Here is a 19,378-nt window from a genome sequence, read left to right as displayed (position 1 = left end):
CAAGTCTTGTGGACACATACAGAATTAAAAACCTCATGTTTGTGTAAAAAAAATTAACAGACATTTACCTGCCAGAGCAGCTCACTGAGCACAGTGGAGGAAAACTGAGGGTTCTCCCAGCAGCTGAAGCGAAGCAGCTTCACCGTCTCCTCAGAGTTGCTGCAGTCCTCAATAATCTTCTTCACATAGCTGGTCCTCACAAACAGGATCTCCGCCACCAGCTGCTGCACCGGCATCACTGGGGCCGTCAGGTTGGTGTCGCCGTACGGGTTAGGGAGAGGGGGGTTACCTGAAGAGGGTGGAGGGTGGAACAATTTAGAGTAACCTATCTGAAATGCAGGTAGAAGCAAATATACATTTTCTTGTGTTGTCTATGAAAGCCCTCAGCTCCAAGCTCTGGCTACACAACACAGAGGCTCAGAGTGGCTGGTCTGTCAGTCACTAGATCCTGAGCAAGGATGGAAATCCTCATTGGGCTCCAACTCGATTTATTACTGGCTCATATCAGCAGAGTTCATGAGTAAAACACTCACCATTGATGGAGGACTGCATGCGTGAGGAGACGTCACAGCAACGGACCAGCTGGGAGACCACAGTGTAGAGCTTGCCCAGCTCAGCGTACTGGTACTTGATAGGAGGGCCGGGACCCTCGTCCAGAGCGACCAACATGAAGGTGGCAGGGACATTCAGCTTCAATAGCTGAGTCTTTTCTGCCAAGCCTACAAGGGGGGGAAAAGCATCATTTTAAGTCACAAACAAATTATTATAAACATTTTGCATAAACCTTGCTTGTACTATTCACTGAGCAACAGGTGTACATGGCAGGAGTGTGATGACTGTGTGCTCCTTACCCAGATTGGCGTACATGACAAAGAGGTTGAAGTACTGCTGCAGGTGACGGCCGTGTTCAGAGACCTCTCTTCTGAGCAGGTTGAGTACGGCTCTCAACAGGTGGTCACTTAGACTGAGATTATCACAGCCCTGATATACAAACAATGGACAAACCACAGCAGGGTTACATCATCTTGAAGTACAGGATCCTCTCAGTGATGCACTTGCAATACAAACTGCTTTAATCTTCCAGGAAACTTGTGATTCAAACAGCTTTAATTATCTCCCAGAGAGCTCCTAATAAAAAGCCTATTTTCCGCAGTGCTCAGCTAAAGTCTGGCACCAACCTGAGTAGAGGGTCCAGGTGAGGCGGTGGGGGAGGGGCACGGCCCGTCTTGCAGGGAGAAGTGAGCGATGAAGACAATGAGCTTGGCAAATGCACCACGGACCTCAGCGCTCGGGCACTCAAGCAGGTACTCTGAGAACCGGTTAGGGTAAGCAAACAGGACTTTGTGTGCAAACCAATAGCGTACATTCTTACTGTGTCTCAGCAGGATGCAGAGGGCGTCATACCTGGAGGGAAGGACAAGGAGCGTAATTACAGCGGCGGACAAAACAGAGAGAAAATACCAAAGCGCAGAGGTTGAGACAGAGCTTACCAGTCACTGGCAGGACCCCGTACTACTTTCTTGGTGTGAAAACCTGTGCTGAAGAGGAACCTAGCAGCCAGCTGAGCACTTATCATTGCAATCTCCTCTGCCTCTGGCAGAAGATGGTCTTGTCCTGATAAAGAGAGCACTGATTAACAAAACAGTAAAAAATATTCCTGGTAATTTGCTTATATGTACTACAACAGAAACTGACAACAATCTATGAAGCAACACCTGGAGACCAACGTAAAAAGCTACATTTTACTCACTGTACTGAATGATTACTGAAAAATATATCTTATCACTTATCATATATTTGAGATCCACAGTGATGGCCCAGAAGTATACAAAGCTAATTACTCTCTGCTTTTAGAGTGCTTATTCTAATTTCAGTCTAATTTTAATAATATTTAATAGAATAAACCTAATTTTGGGAATAGAGATAAAATGGGTAACAACGCCTACGCAGATAGAAACATCTAATTAAAGCAGACAATTTTCCTGCATTTTAAATTTTTCTATTTGGCACAAAGACCATTATCAAGTGGCACGGACCTGTTGTAGAAGTTATGCCCAGTTTTTCAATAATGGTTTGTTTCTTTCCATTACTTTGAAGTGACTTTGAGTTTGAAAATCCAAAATAATTATAAATGATGAAAATGTTCTTGTACGAGGCCCATTGTTTCATAAAATTCAATGTGCACAAAGTCAACACAATAAAAAAAGGCAAGAGTGTGCGTCATCATTTTCTGAGTAGTGACGTAAAAGGAAACTGAAAGCCAGAAAAATCCGGCAAACACAAGATGTAGTTGATAACACACAGCAACTGTCAGACAGCAGAGTTGAGGCTCAAAGCAAGCTACAAAAAAGTCCACTGATCTCTGAGAAACTCCAAACAATAACATATCAAATCATATCAATGTTTCTTTTTAAAAAAACGCCTATGCTGCTGAAAAAGAAGGACGCAACTATCTTCACTGCATACAAACCTCAACAATTATTTTCCTGTGAAACATTATGGGGCTCTGTCTGCATTAATAATGCATTACAGAGGCAGAGCATTTCTCGGCAGCCCATGCTAAACGCTACTGACCACCATTTCTTTCCACAGGGATGCTGTAGATTAGCATCAATTTAAATATACATATTTTTCACCAAAGCAAGCCAGAGATTATTGTTAAATTATGATGTCAGCTGCTATATCTTTAAGAGGGAAGCGTTGAAATCTACAGCAGAAATAAGATGACCCTTTATCACCGTGCAAAGCATCAAAGAAGCCCTCTGGGGGTATTGGATATGCAGAGTGATGACCAGAGGGATGACGTGATGCTGTGCAGTTAAAACAAATCAAACAACAAAGCACACGCAAGGGTTGAACTGCACGTTCGTCGTGCCAACCTTTTCTTATAGGATATATTGTGGATCCTTCATGAATGTTTATTGAAATCTTAAAACAAATTTAAAACCTACCTATTCAGCAAGGCTTTTGAAGAATGGTTTATAGACATTATTAACATAATCTTATTGACTTACTTTATTGTATTTATGTTGTGAATATTTATTTTTATTTTTATAATTGACCCCCTCTTATTTTCTGTCTTATTTTTATTTATTCATTTTATCTATTTCTAATTTATAGTCATTTGTAAAAATGTTTTCATTATTACAGCTTGTTATATTATATCTAATAACCAAATATCAAATTAAGTGCTTAAGTATTTTATTTCTATTATTGCTTTTAAATCTATTTTATTATCATAATTTATAAAGTTGATTTGTTCCATTTAGTCTATTATCTAGTTCTTTAATATATTTTTTATTTCACTCCGTCTCAACGGTTTCAACTTAAATGGGCCTTACCTGGTTAAATTACACAAGTTAAAATAGCTACACACCATGGGAAAATTAGAAAAAGAATATTGTGTTTAAAACCATCATTTACCAGCAGAACCTCTGTTGCAACAGAAAGCCTTGGAGTATGTTTTTGTTGCAGCTTATGTTTCAAGAGTGCTTCTAAAACATCCCATCCAAGGTCTGAGATTAACTTTCAATGTAAAAGAAAAAACAAGGAAAAGAAAAAAAAAAGATTTCGCAAGAAAGATGCATACCTGGAGGAGGGTTTAAATAGACACTGTTACAGGTCAGAAGTTTCTTAATGAACTGGAAATATTCCAGGCTGTATTGCATTCGGTTGTGCATGAATTGGACGTTCTGCTTGCGGACGCTGCACTCAATGACACCAGGCATCTTGACCTGATGCGGCTTGGTGGAGGAGATGGTCAACTCCGAGATGTATTTGACAAGCTCGCTGTCCTTGTCCAGTGAGTCCATACGCTCATAGAATAGGATGTAGGCATTCCACCAGCGCTTCTGCCTCCGGTACGACATCCTTTTCATCATGTGATCGAACACCTCGCCCATGTATTCCCCTCCAAAGCACTGGTTCTTCATCTCCTCCTCATCATCCATCTTGCACTCAGTAACATCGCCATCGTCAAACTTATACCAGCGGTTCTTCTCGCCATCGCCCCCGTTCCTCTGGATTATGTAGGAATAGTAGTGTCCGCCGCTGGCCTGGCCTGAGTGGACCAGCACTCCTACCAGACGATACTTGGAGCTGCCGGGAGGTGTGGGTTCAGAGGGCTCGTTCTGTTGGATCACCTGGTTCTCCGGGTTGACGTCATCGCCCTCTAGCTTGGCCACACCGGCTACTGTGTACGGCTCCATGTCCAGCTCCCTGGGGAACTCAAAGTAGTCATTGAATTTAATGGCACACTCCCTCTCCCAGTCATAGTCGAAGCGCTTCAGCTGGATGGCGAGGACAGGTGGCAGCTTCTTTATCAGCAGGCGCTTCACTGTGTCCACCTGACGAGGAGAGCAAACATTACAGGTTACCCCTCGGGCCTGACAAATAAACCTCCAATAAAAGTTAATGAGAAAAGAAAACTTTTAAGTGAACCACGGGACAGCCATTAAAACCTCCACTGTTTTTTCACTGCACTTTATGAGTATCACATTCTGACATTGGCAGGCGACCAGATGGGCGCTTCGTTCTCACCTTCTTATTACACTTCTCACAGTGGTAGGCGTTGGCTCCCTCAAGCAGATCTCCTTTCACGTACTGCTCCATGGAGTCCAACAGGTTCTGGTGGTTTCTGATGTCTACATTGAGTGTTGTGAACGACTCTTCGCACTCATACCTGGCAACACAAAACACTATGAGGCAAGAACCAGAGGCAGTCTCATGTTTGTATTTCTGAAACTATTTCTGGTAACTAAGCACAGGAGAAAAAGACTGCACTCACCTGTGGGGGCATCCCTGACAGATCTTCTGGTCAGCAAACGACCCTCCTAGCACCTTGCTCAGCATGGCAGGGTGGCCGAGTGCTTTCAACGCTTCATCCAAACTGTCCACCAAAGAGTTGAAAAACTCCAAAGCATCATGCTGCTCCCGCAAGTTCACTGGCTCTCCCCATAATCTAAAAGATATCAAATGCAGAGAAGACTATTAAACATCAGCAACAGCTAAATTGGAAAACGTATTAAAATGAATTTGAGTCTTTGAAATACCTGAACTGTTTCCAGAATCCCCTGGGGACATAGTACTGAAGTCTGGATGCAGCCAGATGTCCAAAAATGACCTGCAGGTGGCGTAGTACGCCGATGTTGTACTCTTTCCTGTCCTCTGACTTACTGGAGGGTTTATCATCAAACTGATGGTGGTAGCTGAACACCTCATCACGAGGATCCACGTTACTCTGTGGAGATAAAACGGATGAAGCATTACTACAGCTGCAAAGAGTCAGAATATTTTCTAAGGGAAGCAAGGATTTCTACATTTTTGCACAATTTTAACTTAAAATTGAACTAATTTGGGGTTGAAATGCACATAAAAACAATACTATGTCCTATGGCATGTCTTGGTTGAAAGTATGCCAATTTAATTTCATTACAACCATTCTGCACTCAGCAAAACACTTTTCCATTACATGTACAGACAATTTGCCAGCTTCCCCTTAAATAGGAATTCAATAAAATTACAACCCCTCTGAAGGCACAGTGCATTTCCTCATCACATTTGCAGCCCACACTACTGCCAACACCACTGCACTCTCTGAGCTAAAGGACTACATGCTTTTAAGAAAGTTTTGATTATATTACTGCAGTGACTATGTTTTAAGTTTATGATTATTGAGTTAACCAGCAGATAGTAGCCGGAGGCAATGTGCACAGTTCATAACTTGTAAACACCTTCTGCTAGTTAGCTGTTACCATTTGGGATGTAGCTTAATTGAGGTAATTGGAGAGTTTTTATTCATTCATTTCCATACATTCTTTATTTTTTTTATTTATACCAGGACCTTTCCCCATGGGTTAGCATACAAATCCTATGTATATGGCAAATTAATGGATTCGGTCAGTTTATGATAAAAAGTTTCTCTTGGCATATGACATGGTAAATACAACCCGACTCCAAACTCCAATATTTCCCTTTATTTTTGACTCCTATAAAACTCTGTAATTGTTAATTCACTAATGTATGTCATTGCGTTCAGACTAGAAAATAAACATCTTCTCTGCTGGAAGCTTTAATGCAGCACAAACTCTCTCCACTGTACCTCATTCTCCTGCTTCTCATCCCCTGACATATCATCGTCCACATCAGTGCCCGTGCCCTCGATAGCCAGGATGCCATTGCGGATTGGCGGGATCATGTACAGCTGCTGAATGACAGAGTTCATATAACAGGTGGCCCCGGCGTTCTTTAAACCCACAAAGCCTTTGTTGGGCCGCGGCCCCACCGGAGGCAAGTACTCCCACTCTGTCAGCGTCTCACAACCTGTAACAGGAGGGAAGGAACAACACCCTCATGCATGATGTAATTCACAAATCATCAGGTGAATTGGCCACACTGGTGTTAACCTACCTAAGTAGTACATGTCAGTCAGGGTGTCTACGATTTGCTTGAGGTTGCGAACACATCCGACAGCCAGTGCTACCAGGAGCTCAAAGCCAGCGTTGATGGAGGCAGGGGTGCTGCAGACCGGGATGGCCTGCTCTGTGGGGAACTCCCCACTCTTCATGTACTGCAGGTACACATTAGACGCTGGGAAGATGAAGTCGTCGATCAGCTCCTAAGCAAGGAGAGACGGAGTAATATTCGCTTAGTAATGTTACAAGAAAGCAAACAAAATAAGATTATACTCCAGGTACTTTGTACGGCTTTGTAAGAGTAACATTCAAGCACTTTTCAAGCACTTGCACATAAAAAACATAAAAAGTGGTACCATCATGCAACTGTGAAAATTAAAGTAATTTATACCCACAACAATCAGAGTATATTGACCAGCGGTTTATATGAACTTTAATAACATGATAGAATAAAGATTATTAAATGCTTGCTAATTTCCAGAATAAGTACCCAACAGAGGATATATCTATGAAGTCAATACAAGAAAAGACAGAACAGACCTTTTTATTATTTAAAAAACAGTTTAGGGTTAGGTTGAGACATCAGGACCCAACAAACAAACATGAGGACAGGATTGTTTCATATCAAAGATTAAAAGATATTTGGTTTACATGAGCGATGGTGTGAAAAACCTGACAAGGTTAAAAATGTAAAATTAAGCATTTTCCTAACCTTGAAACGAATGGTTAAAATGAAGTATTATGCAGAACTTTCAAAACTTAGCGCAAACCCTAATTTTTACAGTTTCAGGTGTGGTCTGTCTGTCTCACCTTAATGAGGTTCGCTCCTCCTTTCTCGCAGCCGATATAATACTTCTTCTCTGGTGTCTGGAAGGCCAGGAGCTCTTTGGTAACACCAAGGTGGCCCTCCAGGATGGTCTCCTCCACACCAGTCTCCCCTGTCCTCTTCACCTCATCCTGATGAAATAAAGATATTTTGTACCATCAACTGCCCTAGTACTTGAACGTTTCACCCTAATACACATGATTAACAGGCTGTTTTACCCTTATCCGTTTCAGCCAGTCGATCTCGTTGTTGAGCAGCACCTCAGCATTTGGCAGGTTGATGTTGCTGTTATAAGCATAGTTCAGAAGATGTCTGAGTAAAGTGAAGTAATCTCCAGCGTGTTTGGCTCGCTCCTTGGCTGTACTCTGTACGGACATGGACAATTTGACATTAGGATCTTGTAAGCAGTTAAAACGTCTGGCGGTGTGATGGCGTATTAAAACGCACACAGACAAGTGATAGTTTTTAATAACACGAGGCAATAACCACTCACCCCCAGCACAGTGAAGAGGAGGGTGATAAAGAAGAGGAGGGGTCGATGGCCCATACAGCACCGAGTTGCCATCAGGAAAAACTGCTCCTGGGCCATTTGGCGCACTGATCTGTTGAACACAAATGAAAATACCACCATGACGATACACTGTCAGAACTATAAAAGGCTGGAGATGATAGGGACGCCTCCGCCTTTTAAGTCAGTAGATTTATGCTTCAGCAATTGGCTGGAACGCATCCTGGTGTACTTACTTGCTGTGGCAGTGTAGCAGCAAGTCTATGATGAAGGTCTGCCAAGCCTTCTCCTTACTGAGTGTGTCCAGAGCCGTGGGCATGAGGGCAAAACACAGTGTCATCACCTCCAGGGCCTCGCAACACACCTGCTCATCTTCCCCATCTGGCTCCTTAGCTGCATTTGTCTAACAAGAACAAAGGAACAATAAGAGACATTATGCAAAAATACATACAGCATTGTTATATTTAAAATTCTAATCCCTTGGAAGACCAAAAGGTCTATCAAGGGACTGCTCTATGAATAAAATTATTAGGTAATGAACTAAAAAATCTGTTTCGTGCATCGCTAATTGTGCTATGTTTAACAGTTATTTAACTGAAAACCAAAACATAACACTTTTTTTTTTTTTTTAAAGGGCAGCATGCAAAGGCAACTAACCTTCTCATATATCTTGCTGATGTCTTCATTTGAACTGAAGACGAGCTGCACCGTACCACAGCCGGATGCCCACACTATTTTCTGTACCGCTCGGATCACACAGATGTCGGGGATGTACTTTGATGCCTGGAAGAAATTCTGGTGAAAAAAGGAGTCCCATAAAAGCCATTATTAAAAAAACGACTAAAAAAATAAAATAAAACAAAACCAAAGAGTTAATCTATTTGCCCAGAATTTGGGCCTCATGCAAGAACCACTAATTTGCTCTTAAGTGGCTTGTACAACTGATTTAGGAGATCTTTCCAATTCAGAAATTTCCTCGTGTTTTGACTGTTCTCTTTGAGTGGCCCAGACCTTGTTTTGGAGTCTTGTAGTTTAAATATACTGTATAAACTACAAATTATAAAGTGAGAAAAAGTTAAAATAAAAAATATGAAGATCATCTTGCATGAGGCCCATCTTGCCTATAAAAACTATTACTGTCTTACAAACCTCCATCCATTTACTTACATTTTCTGTTACCTCATCCGAGATTTGCTGGGCCAGGCGGATGGCTACATTACGCAGCATGCATTCTGAGGCAGGGTTCGGGATGTTTTGCAGGGCACTCTGCAGGACCAGGGCCTGGTCGTGAGTGGCCTGATTAATCTGTCGACAAAGCGGGTCAGGTGACGGGGGTGTGGAGGAAGATAAAAACATTTCAGAGATGGCAGTCAACCACTGAGGAACCAGTCATACAGGTATGTCTCTGTGTGATTTGTGTGTGTTGCCTAACCGGTGAGACGGGAATATTTCCCTCTGCGTTGGGCTGGCAGGCCTCAGCCACAGCCTTCACATGCCCAAAGCCTACGGCAGTGAGGAGGAGCTTGGCGATCTTAAGCGCATTGAGGTAAGCCCCACGGCGCGTCTCCATGTCTGCCGATGGGAGGAAGTTGTTCCTGGTGAGCATGCTCAGCACCAGCGGCAGCCCACCGCTCTTTAGAAAATTGTACTGGAAGTCGCTGGCGTCCTCGCCCAGGGTGGCACTGGCTGGCATCAGCAAAGCATAAACAACCTGGAATATGGACAAGAACAGTGTGAACCTTCTTATAGAGCGACGGAAACAGTTGGCCTGCCTCACAGAGCAGGATTATTGGCATACCTTGGTGTCTTTGTTAAGTAAAAGCAGAACTCTCAAATGTAGCAATCATGATAATAGCGATAATGAAAACAAGATTATTATGATAACATAATTACTGCTGCATTCCGTTTCGCAATGATGATCTTTTTTTTTTTCTTGTGTCAAGTGACCCTGGCCTTTCCTTTACAGCAGTGCGCTTTTTAAAATATATTTGAAAGTATATATTATTATAATTATTTTCCCGAATGTTTTTTAGTTTAATTTTAGTTCAAGTTAAAAGAAAATACAGTCAATAAATGAGTGATATATTCAAAGCAGAAGTTAACATGTTGGATTCACTGCAGTTATCCAGCTAATTTGGCCCTGCTAGACAGGCTACGTATATATAAACTATGTTATGATGTTCACAGAACATTAAACACACAATGGTACAGTACAACATCAAAGCTAATCAGTCAGTCAAAAAAACAAATGGAAAAAGCAGACTTAGACCCACCTCAATGAGGTAGAGCACTTGTGAGGGTGAGGGGCCGAAGAAGCGCGAGTCCAGTGACGGACTGAGGCTGTTTTCACCGAGCTTTGCGTGATCCAGACACACAGCTCGCAGGTTCTCCACAGTAGTGTTATCTAAGTAAATGGAAACAGCACAAACATGAATGGACATGATCATTCAATCTGGCTTTGCCTGCGTGTGAGTATGTGTTTTGGTCAAATAAATTGGCTGGATAATATACAGAGAGCAGGTGCTAGTGTACCTGGGGGCATGAGTTTCATGAGAACCCGCGCTCCATCTCGGAGCAGTGGCATGTTGAGGCTGCATCCCAGGTCAGCCACCTGCCACAGGAAGGAGATGTAGCGCAGATGCAGCGACATAATCTGTGAAATAGGACAGAGTCTGTTAAGAGCACCACTGTATAAAGACAAAATGACACAAAAAACTGAATATTCCATTCAGAACAGAAAACACTGATTGACGTCAGGGCTGAGTGACATTTTCACTCATTTTGATGACTTTCCAAAATAATGACATGTACAATATAAAGGGATTCCTAACTGATTTTACATAAAATAATAAATAAGCCATCTGATAAAAAGATGAAGTGACATTTAAATACTGCTCATCATTGTTGAATTTGCATATGTGGAAAATACAAAATAAAGTAGAGTCAGACAGATATATAATTTGGCAGATATTATCGGCTGATATCAGCCTATCTAAGGTCTATCGTGTATATGGCGTCTGATATTTGCAGTTATTAATTTGTGAAAAATGTTTGTTTTTTTTAATGTTTTTTACACAATATAGAATGCAGAAAATGTTGCTTGCCATTATTTAGAAATTATTTTAGTTACTTATTTTTTAAATTATTTGTTTAAATAGTTAGCAATTGACTGACACTGAACAGTTGTGTATTTAGTTATTAATTTTATTGCCATTTATTCTTATTTATTTTCAGTTATTTATAGAATTGGTTGACAATGTAATACATTGTTTCTATAATGTATAATATACAACGTAATGTTAAATATTATTTAGTAAAGTCTTATTTTTAAGAGAGGTGAAAAATCAGTGCAATCCATAATTCACATGAAAAAGGTCTGTTTTCATTCAAACTCAAAAAATTACTCTATTGGCCACCATAACGGTTAGCGATGATTTTCCCCCCTCTAAAATCAGGATCGGCATTGGTCTCATAAATCCCATATCATTCTGCCTCTATTATAGAGAGTACAATACGTTAAATATATCTGCAATTAATTACAAAATAAAATTGTCACTCATCCCTTGTTATTGCGGCAGTATTTTGAAGTAATACAATGTCTCTGTGCGGTAAACTCACCACACCAGGAAGACAGCTCTCCACCTCAGGGTTGGGCCCATCGCTGTAGTGGTTGCCGTGATTACCAGGAGAGCCAGTGGATGAGTCAGACGAGCTGTCTGGGCTTGAAGGCATGTTGGCACTCACCTGGGTCAGCTTGGCTGTGATCAGCTGTACAAAATCAATTTACAGTGAGTTACTACCGACCTAAAAACTCAGCATTTTGGCTTCAAAATAAGAGTTACTTTGGACACAGAGACAATTGTTAGGATTACTTATTTTAATGAACAGTAAAAATTAAAGCGCCTATTACGGAAATGCAACTAAAAAGTAGATGATGCAACACATTCTCACCGTTTTGTCCTTCAAATTAAGCTGTCCAATCAGCTTCCTGTCATCCGCTGGATCAACAACCTCTCCACCAATGAAGAGCTCAATCTTGGTATGTGCAGCATTAGCTTTGATCCTGTTGAGGATGCCACGCCGAACTGAGCCAATTGTGTCATTGGTGTGCGACCAGATGTCCAAGTCATCGACCTGACGCCCCTGGTTGGGGAATCGGACGATCAATGTGATGTGCTTCCCACGGAAAGCTCTGCAAGACAAAATGTTGGAAAGAGGTTTCAGCTAAACGGCAACACAGTGGGGGCACACTGGGGCATACACGTATTTTGTCTATTCTTTGTCTATTCTACTCATGGTCAGTTGAAGGCATCTTTGGTGACTTTGAGTCTATTTACATGCCAGAGGCTCAACCAGTTGCACAGTAATAGTTTAACATGAATTTATGAAAAATGTACCTTGACATTGGCAGTATAGTCCTTTCCTCGTGGTAGTCACTGTCACACTCATTGATGTACTCCTTGAGCACAGTGAGAACTCGCACCATTCGGATAGCCTCCTGACGGGCGCAGTTGATGCTGTCTTTGTCTCCATCCAGCACACACAGGGTGTCGTAGGACGCTTTCAGACGGTCAAAACATGACTGGATGAAATCTTCATGAATTTCAACCTAAATGGGAGAGGAAATGGGTACAACAATCAAGATAGGTAGCTTGTCATTACAAACCCATTTTCCTAACTGCTTTGATTGATTTGATGGAAAATTTAGCTTCTGCTGAACTGAATCAGAACATTTAATGTACCTGGTTGACTTGTAGTTTTGGTCCGAGGTTGGTGTAGATCTCTTTCAGCAGGTCTATAGCTCGGCTGGCGATGTCATCGCTTCCTTGAATAACCACCTGGAAGGAAGGAGAATATTGAGACTCCGAGCCGACTTTCCTGCATACATGACTGTGAAAGTCCAAAGCACTAAAGTAAAGAGGAGCCTCGTTATTGACCACTCAGAACACAAGAGAGGACAAGGTGCAATGCACAACAGGAGTGCTGTTGCTCTGTAGAAGAGTGGAACTCAAAAAATGTGCATAGTGGCAGGTATACCACTGTAATTTTACCAGTCCAGAAAAATGTCCAGTGTAATCAGTAACCAGTGAGACCGAGACCGAGACAGACCATTATGTCAAAGCTTTTGAGCAGAGAGAGGGAGTATAATGCCAGCCTAACCAATCACAGTAACATTTATTAATTTGGCAGAAGCTTGTGTCCACAGCAATGTACAAATGAGGCACAATTCAAGCAACAATAGAGGAGAAGCCTTCAGGAATAAATGCCTCAGCACTCATATGTGCTACAAGGCTGGTAGATGTAGCAAATGAAGAAACAAAGAGTATATAAGGTGGAGTATGTTCTTTGTAAAGAAGTTAGTCTTCGAGCAATCAAAGGAATTCTGCTGACTACATCATGTTTGGTCAGCAAGTGGTCATGAAGTCATAACTACAGCCTACACATATCACCAATGTGTTTCCTGACAAAGTGTATTGCTCTTCCTCACTGCAATACATACAAACTTGAAAATTAGATTTAAGTGGTGCTCAAGGCGACTAAATGGAGATCTCTTTTCCAAGGCAAAAGAGTTTTAAAGCATCAGCAGTTAGCCTCACTCCACAATAAACAAAACATCTTGTTATGCATGTCTGTTGCAACAAAACTCACCCTCCAGAGGTAGTCCAGGCCTATTAATTCCAGGTCATCCATCATGTAGGCCCTGCGCTTTGCCACCAGCTTGCCCTCCCTGCAGTTGACCGCCTTGAAGAACCTCTCAAAGCATTTCATGCCGTTCTCTGTCAGCAGAGATGGGTCCAACTGCAGGACGTTGTTCTCAAAGAAGTCCTTATTGATGTCTGGGTCCAGGTCTGGTTCGTCACCCATAAGCTTTGAGTACCTTATAGGGGGTAGGAAAGTAACAGCATTCAAAACAGATGCTTTGCTGATTGAAAAACATAAGGGGATTCAAGCTGAAGGTAAACTGTACCATTTGAAGCAGGCCTCACGGTCACAGAGAAACACTGCATTCTCAGCCAGACACTTCCAGATCTGCTTGGCCTGAGGGGCACACAGCCACAGCTGGCCATCTTTTAACAGGAACCTGGAGATAAAAAAACAAGAAAATCAATATGCGGACACTGGTGGCCAGAAGGTTAGAGAAAGGTCATGTGGTTCGTCCCAGACCTGCATCATAATTGCTGGTGGGGGTGAAGTCACTGAGTACCACTTGCTCCTCCCTAATTACCAACTGTTGTCCTTGAACAAGGTACTTCAATTGAGTGGCTGAGTAGCTAGAAGACACTGTGGATGTGCTGTGGTGCTCCTGATAGTTGTGCGAGTGTGACATTTAACGGCCTACAATACATATATATTTTCCTTACATAGAAATTACCTCAGATTTTGACAAAGATCAGACAAAGAAACAGAATAGAAACTAGGAGCTCTCAAGCTATATGCGTGTATATGTATATATATATATATATATATATATATATACACATATACACACATATACATACATACACACACACATATATATATATACATACACACACACACACACACACACACACACACACACACACACACACACACACACACACACGAACACACACACACACACACACACACACACACACACACACACACACACACACACACACACACACACACACACACACACACACACACACAAATATATATATATATTGAATGCGAGATGTGAAGTTGTACCTCAGGAAGTTGAGTCGTTCCTGTACTTCTTGCACATGGCTGTAGCGGCTTCCTGGTCTGACCGTCTGGGGGTCAAACTCAGCTTGTTCTTCTGTAAAAAGAATACCAGCCAGACAGTTCACAAGCCTGATCCAACTGCTGTACCTATGAATATGAAATGTCAGACTAACACAGGGTGCTATTTGTGGCCCAGGCAACATACCTTTGGAGAACTGCCTCATGGTCTCCATGTAGGCCGAGAGGTTCTCAGCTACCAGGGTGACCAGAGCGTGGTTATGCTGCAGCTGGTTGATCAGGTCGTGGCGGTAAAACACATGAGGACTTCTCTGGGTTTGACTAAAGAGAGAACAGCAGGAGGAGTGGAGTTTGTAAGGGGGACAAAAAACAGAAATTCACTCAGGAAGCAAGAAAGACTAAACACCAAAGTGAAAATAAAGCCTTGCTTTTAGTAACATAATTTCTGATTTAAATAAACATAGTATAACAGATTTCTCATTTGTTTCTATTAGGGGCATTAAGAAAGCAGCTTTTGGTGTATTTATGGTGTGTGCGTGTGTGTGTGTGTCATAGAATAACCAGCAGAAGAAATCATATCAATAAAGGCCATTTCCTGCATTGTTTTCCACATAAAAAAAGTTTTTGGCTTGAAAATTAAACTCAAGAACCAAATGAGCTTGAAATGATTCAGTTTTCATAGTCACCACACTAAAAAGAGCCACATGGGAATCTGCAACACATTAAAATCAGTTGAAATTACCAATGCAAATTATTGTTAAAAGAAAGCTCAGATTCATTAAAATTTTGCAGTAACATTATGACTCTAGTTTACTTATCAGCAGTGACTGGATTATCCTGGATAAAAAAAATCTACATAAAATGCATTCTCCTGTTACCATATTTGTCAAATAAAATATATATATGCAAATCTAATTCATATGTAAATTTAAGTGGGTTCAAGGCAGGAAATAACCCTGATATGTTGCATTGAGTGATTTGTGCTGAAAGGAGCTGGCATCAGGAAGAATGGGGCTCCATCTCAAAGGACCTTTCTTTTAGTTGTGTAATTGTGTAGATTTGATTAGAACTATTCTGTGCATGCACTATGGCTTCAGTTATGTAGCCATCTAAGACTAAAAATAATGACCGTCATGATTATCATTACGTAGCACTTGATATTAATTAGAGCAGAGGTAAATGGTCTGGTGTTACTGCAGTTTTTGGTTCAACTCATTTAATCACCTTAAATGTCTTTAATCAGTTGAGTTCTTGTTTCAGGTGTGCTTTTGCTTGGTTGAAACCTGCAGCCACGTGGCCTTTCATGGACCAGTTTGGTACCCATGAATTAGATAATAATTACATATATTTTATACTATGCTTATGACCAAAGCTTTTAGTCCTAATTATCTATGTTTCTATAATTCTGAAAACTTATGGCCGAGTGCTAAAAAGAACGTGATGGATGAGCATCTGGATTAACAAGAACTCATCGCTAAGCTTTTATGCTGTGTTCATACCAAACTTTCCTCACGCAAGTTTGGTTGTAGAACAAATTCTTTTCATAAGCGTTACTCTCTTTCAATTCACAGGTGTAGATAACGTTTCTTTCTGCAATTTTACTTCTTCAACTAAATAACTGCCATGGCTGCTTTGTACTCGTTGAAGCCAAAACATTTTTAAAAATCTGTGATTTAATCACAAATAGGTGCTGAAATAATGAATACAAAAAAGGTCACAATTCATGCATTGTCAGGTCTGTCCATAAGAAACCAGCAAACAGCCTTTAAAATGCTTTTTTCTAAATGGAGTTCAGCGTGGAGTTCAATCAGGATACACTATGTGGAAATTTTGCAACGCGGTATCACATAAATGTCGCATTTGCCTTGTTTCGCACAAATTAGCTTTTTTTTTTAAATTGACTTAATATGCAATTCACTACTCTAGAAATTCACTTTGCATGATGTGAACACAGTTATTCAGAATACACGTCTCTTGTCTTTTGTTTGACTGGACTACAAATGTGGGGGACTTTGAACAGTAGGTTGGATGAGAAATCAGTCATTTGAGATGAAACCCAAGAAAGAATTGCTTAAGCGGATTCATGGCAGAGATTTATATAGTGTACATATTTATCATAAACATGTCAAAGAGAAAGTTAGACTTGACGTGAAACAGAAATAGGTAGAACCCTGAAATTAGCACTCAACTTACCCCGCTAAGTTCGTTTGTATGTTAATTGGCATTTTCTTTCTGAAAAACAACAGGCATGTATACTACATGTTTTCTACATGGACTAGAGAAAAGCACTACTTCATATCAAATAAATTAATGCTAAAAAATATGACTTCATATCCATTTTACAATTCTTTCACAAATGTCCCATTATAACCTTAATTGATGTTTGTAATTTTGGTTTTTCACTAATACAGCTCCCTGACAACTTACAAATACTTGTACAGTGATTCCCTAGCTTGCAGAACAAGTGTTTAATTATGCTAGATCTATCCTTCTTATCAGCATGTAGAGCAAACAGGCCTTTTTCATTGAAGACATTCTGAAATGTTACAGTAACAAATGCACAGGTGTTTCTGATTCAGGGTGTTCATTAATGTCATCATTAATGTAACACCTGTGCTTTTCCTGCTACAATTTAGAATGTCCACTGTGAAAAAGGCCCAGCCGTAAACATTTACCAAACATTTACTTTATAAGCTAGCTACAAGACTAAACAGATAACTAGCTAGTCAGCTGAAGACAGAAAGGGGCATTCTATGATTGATTGTGTGAGGCTTTGAGTGATTTAAATCACTTACAAGTTACAGAGTTAACTTTGCTACAGTATAACAAAGCAAACAAAGTAACTCTACTCTATAATGTAGTTGGGATGTATTTTATCTGTAATGCTTGATTAAAGTCACCACACACAGTGGGACATGTTTTAAGAACATACAGAGAGTCCGATCAGGAAGTTGGGAGCAACATCTGATTAAGTGAGAGATTTTTTTTTAAAATGAAGTAAATTTTGGGCACATCTCCAAGCACTGATGTTCAATTACTGCACTGGTGTGAGTAGTAGAGGTTTTTAAATGCTATGACACTAAAACTGCAGGGGCATTTACTCTTTTGGCACTAAACAGAGGAGCTGACATGCCTCAGCTCTTGTGCAAAAGTGCAAAAAATACCAAGAATGTCAGGTGGTCAAATTTAAGTAGTGAGAAAATGAAGAGGCTTGTTGCTTATGGGTGCTCATGCATTATGTACAAAACACATTGATAACTCAGAATATAATACTATAATAAATAAACACATACTTGCCCACGTTGGAATCATCCTGCATAATGTTCCCGTAACATAAAATAGATCTTAAGTGAGAGCTTACCTAAGGTTTTGAGGGGCTTCTCCAAAGAGGCTACAGATTTCTCTGATTTGCTTCAGGGCAGGGATCACCCATTTGTCATTGGTTCGTAGCTCCTCTATAAAACGATCTATCCATTGAATCTTCTGTGTGTCTCGATCCTGTGGGAACAAAAATGAAACATCCTCAGTATTTTGAGTTAAATAAGCCCTCCCATCTGTTATTTTGGATGCCATGTTTCCTTTCAACACCACGTACCTGTGAGCAACTGTAATCTAATATTTTGATGTGAGCACTAAGAGCCTGATCCATGATGTCTACGGGCACATCATCGCTGTGTGCCAGGTTCCACAGCAGGTTGAGAACCTTGTGGGCCATCACGCCATCCTTATCGTCCTCAGCCAGGCGCCGGATAAGTTCCAGCAGTTTTTCACGCTGCTTCTTGCTGGCATTGGTCCAGCTTGCCTGCACAAGAGGAACAACCAAGTCCAGAGGTTAAGATAGCACATGTTGTTGTGATAGGACAATTCCACTGTGATTAAGCCGGAAACAAATTAACTTAAAAGATACAGTATATTGTGTACAAAACACCTTAATAATCTATAATTGAGTGCCTGATAAATACAAAAAATTGTACTCACCTTGAAACAGTCAAAAAGGTGGTCAAGTTGCTCAGGTGAGAAGTCCCATGCCAGCTTGGCGAGGAGGTCATGGACGTTCTTCACAATGGCCTCATGCTTTCCGGCCTGCAGATACACAACAACACGACTGTTGGGTTAACAAAATACTTCTAACATCCACTACCAGTTATCTCAGTGTCAGAGATATGCTGCAGTTACAATGTGGACAGCTGCCAATTTAGAGCCAGACCCTGCACTTTTTGCAGCAGCCAACTTTTTGTTTGGGAGAACAGTTGTGTTTCAGCTACAGGAAATTGAGCCACAATTTGTATTATGTACCTCGATCGTATTCAATAATTTACACGTTGAAAAAAATCTGATGTACATTGAAAGACTTTTCCAAGAAATATAAAAAGATCCTGGGGCTCTTTTTTGTCTATGCAGAGAAAATTTCAGTTATCCCCGAATGAACCCATTTTATCTCAGTTCCTCAATATTTTTATTCTGACCTGAAGGGTGAGATTATAATGTTTACCACAATATGCAAAATTATGACCAAACTAATTGTGTGTTTCCTTGTAGCTGCTAATATTATTAGAAATAGTCACAATAGTGCACAAGTGAATTGTTTAGTTCTGTTATCTTGTATTAGGCATGTGTCACTTCATAGAATAAACATTTAATTATTTGAATAAAACTAAAAAACAGTTAGTTGCTGTGTACCTGTGCTGCCCAAATGTTGTCCAGATCCTGCATTGTAAGAGCTTTTTCTTTGATGACGAAGCGAAGGATCTTCTCCAGTTTCTCCACATACTGCGGTTGGTGCAAACTGTCTCTCAGCACAATGGACAGGATGTGGTTCTGCTGGATCCACTCCTGATTTAGGATATGGAGACGCAGAGAGGGGAAGTGGATTTTAGATACAAAGAAATATTTGATGCACAG

The 19,378-nt window shown here is 40.8% G+C and overlaps 1 protein-coding gene across 6 annotated transcripts in view; it reads right to left on the bottom strand.

Moving 5' to 3' along the window:
- Positions 1-19,378, bottom strand: part of usp9 (ubiquitin specific peptidase 9) — a 42,213-nt gene that overhangs the window by 8,259 nt on the left and 14,576 nt on the right. For 3 of the 6 annotated variants that reach the window (XM_059342230.1, XM_059342233.1, XM_059342231.1), the window contains exons 10-42: positions 19,157-19,309; positions 18,455-18,559; positions 18,072-18,278; positions 17,838-17,974; positions 16,670-16,708; positions 14,664-14,797; positions 14,462-14,552; positions 13,716-13,829; positions 13,397-13,625; positions 12,490-12,585; positions 12,145-12,356; positions 11,699-11,939; positions 11,366-11,515; positions 10,280-10,400; positions 10,021-10,151; positions 9,180-9,458; positions 8,915-9,052; positions 8,405-8,542; positions 7,984-8,150; positions 7,733-7,841; positions 7,458-7,604; positions 7,224-7,370; positions 6,409-6,616; positions 6,101-6,321; positions 5,052-5,239; positions 4,787-4,960; positions 4,540-4,681; positions 3,590-4,346; positions 1,491-1,614; positions 1,179-1,404; positions 852-981; positions 534-719; positions 69-289 (exon numbers count right to left, since the gene is read on the bottom strand). In XM_059342230.1, the coding sequence (XP_059198213.1) occupies positions 69-289; positions 534-719; positions 852-981; positions 1,179-1,404; positions 1,491-1,614; positions 3,590-4,346; positions 4,540-4,681; positions 4,787-4,960; positions 5,052-5,239; positions 6,101-6,321; positions 6,409-6,616; positions 7,224-7,370; positions 7,458-7,604; positions 7,733-7,841; positions 7,984-8,150; positions 8,405-8,542; positions 8,915-9,052; positions 9,180-9,458; positions 10,021-10,151; positions 10,280-10,400; positions 11,366-11,515; positions 11,699-11,939; positions 12,145-12,356; positions 12,490-12,585; positions 13,397-13,625; positions 13,716-13,829; positions 14,462-14,552; positions 14,664-14,797; positions 16,670-16,708; positions 17,838-17,974; positions 18,072-18,278; positions 18,455-18,559; positions 19,157-19,309 (5,862 nt within the window). The remainder of the gene's footprint in view (positions 1-68; positions 290-533; positions 720-851; positions 982-1,178; positions 1,405-1,490; positions 1,615-3,589; positions 4,347-4,539; positions 4,682-4,786; positions 4,961-5,051; positions 5,240-6,100; positions 6,322-6,408; positions 6,617-7,223; positions 7,371-7,457; positions 7,605-7,732; positions 7,842-7,983; positions 8,151-8,404; positions 8,543-8,914; positions 9,053-9,179; positions 9,459-10,020; positions 10,152-10,279; positions 10,401-11,365; positions 11,516-11,698; positions 11,940-12,144; positions 12,357-12,489; positions 12,586-13,396; positions 13,626-13,715; positions 13,830-14,461; positions 14,553-14,663; positions 14,798-16,669; positions 16,709-17,837; positions 17,975-18,071; positions 18,279-18,454; positions 18,560-19,156; positions 19,310-19,378) is intronic. The other 3 variants (XM_059342234.1, XM_059342235.1, XM_059342232.1) reach the window with 2 other exon arrangements.

Source organism: Centropristis striata, chromosome 10 (genome assembly GCF_030273125.1).
Source record: "Centropristis striata isolate RG_2023a ecotype Rhode Island chromosome 10, C.striata_1.0, whole genome shotgun sequence".
In the NCBI taxonomy this organism is placed as follows: domain Eukaryota; kingdom Metazoa; phylum Chordata; class Actinopteri; order Perciformes; family Serranidae; genus Centropristis; species Centropristis striata.
This window is presented reverse-complemented; position numbering and strand designations above follow the sequence as displayed.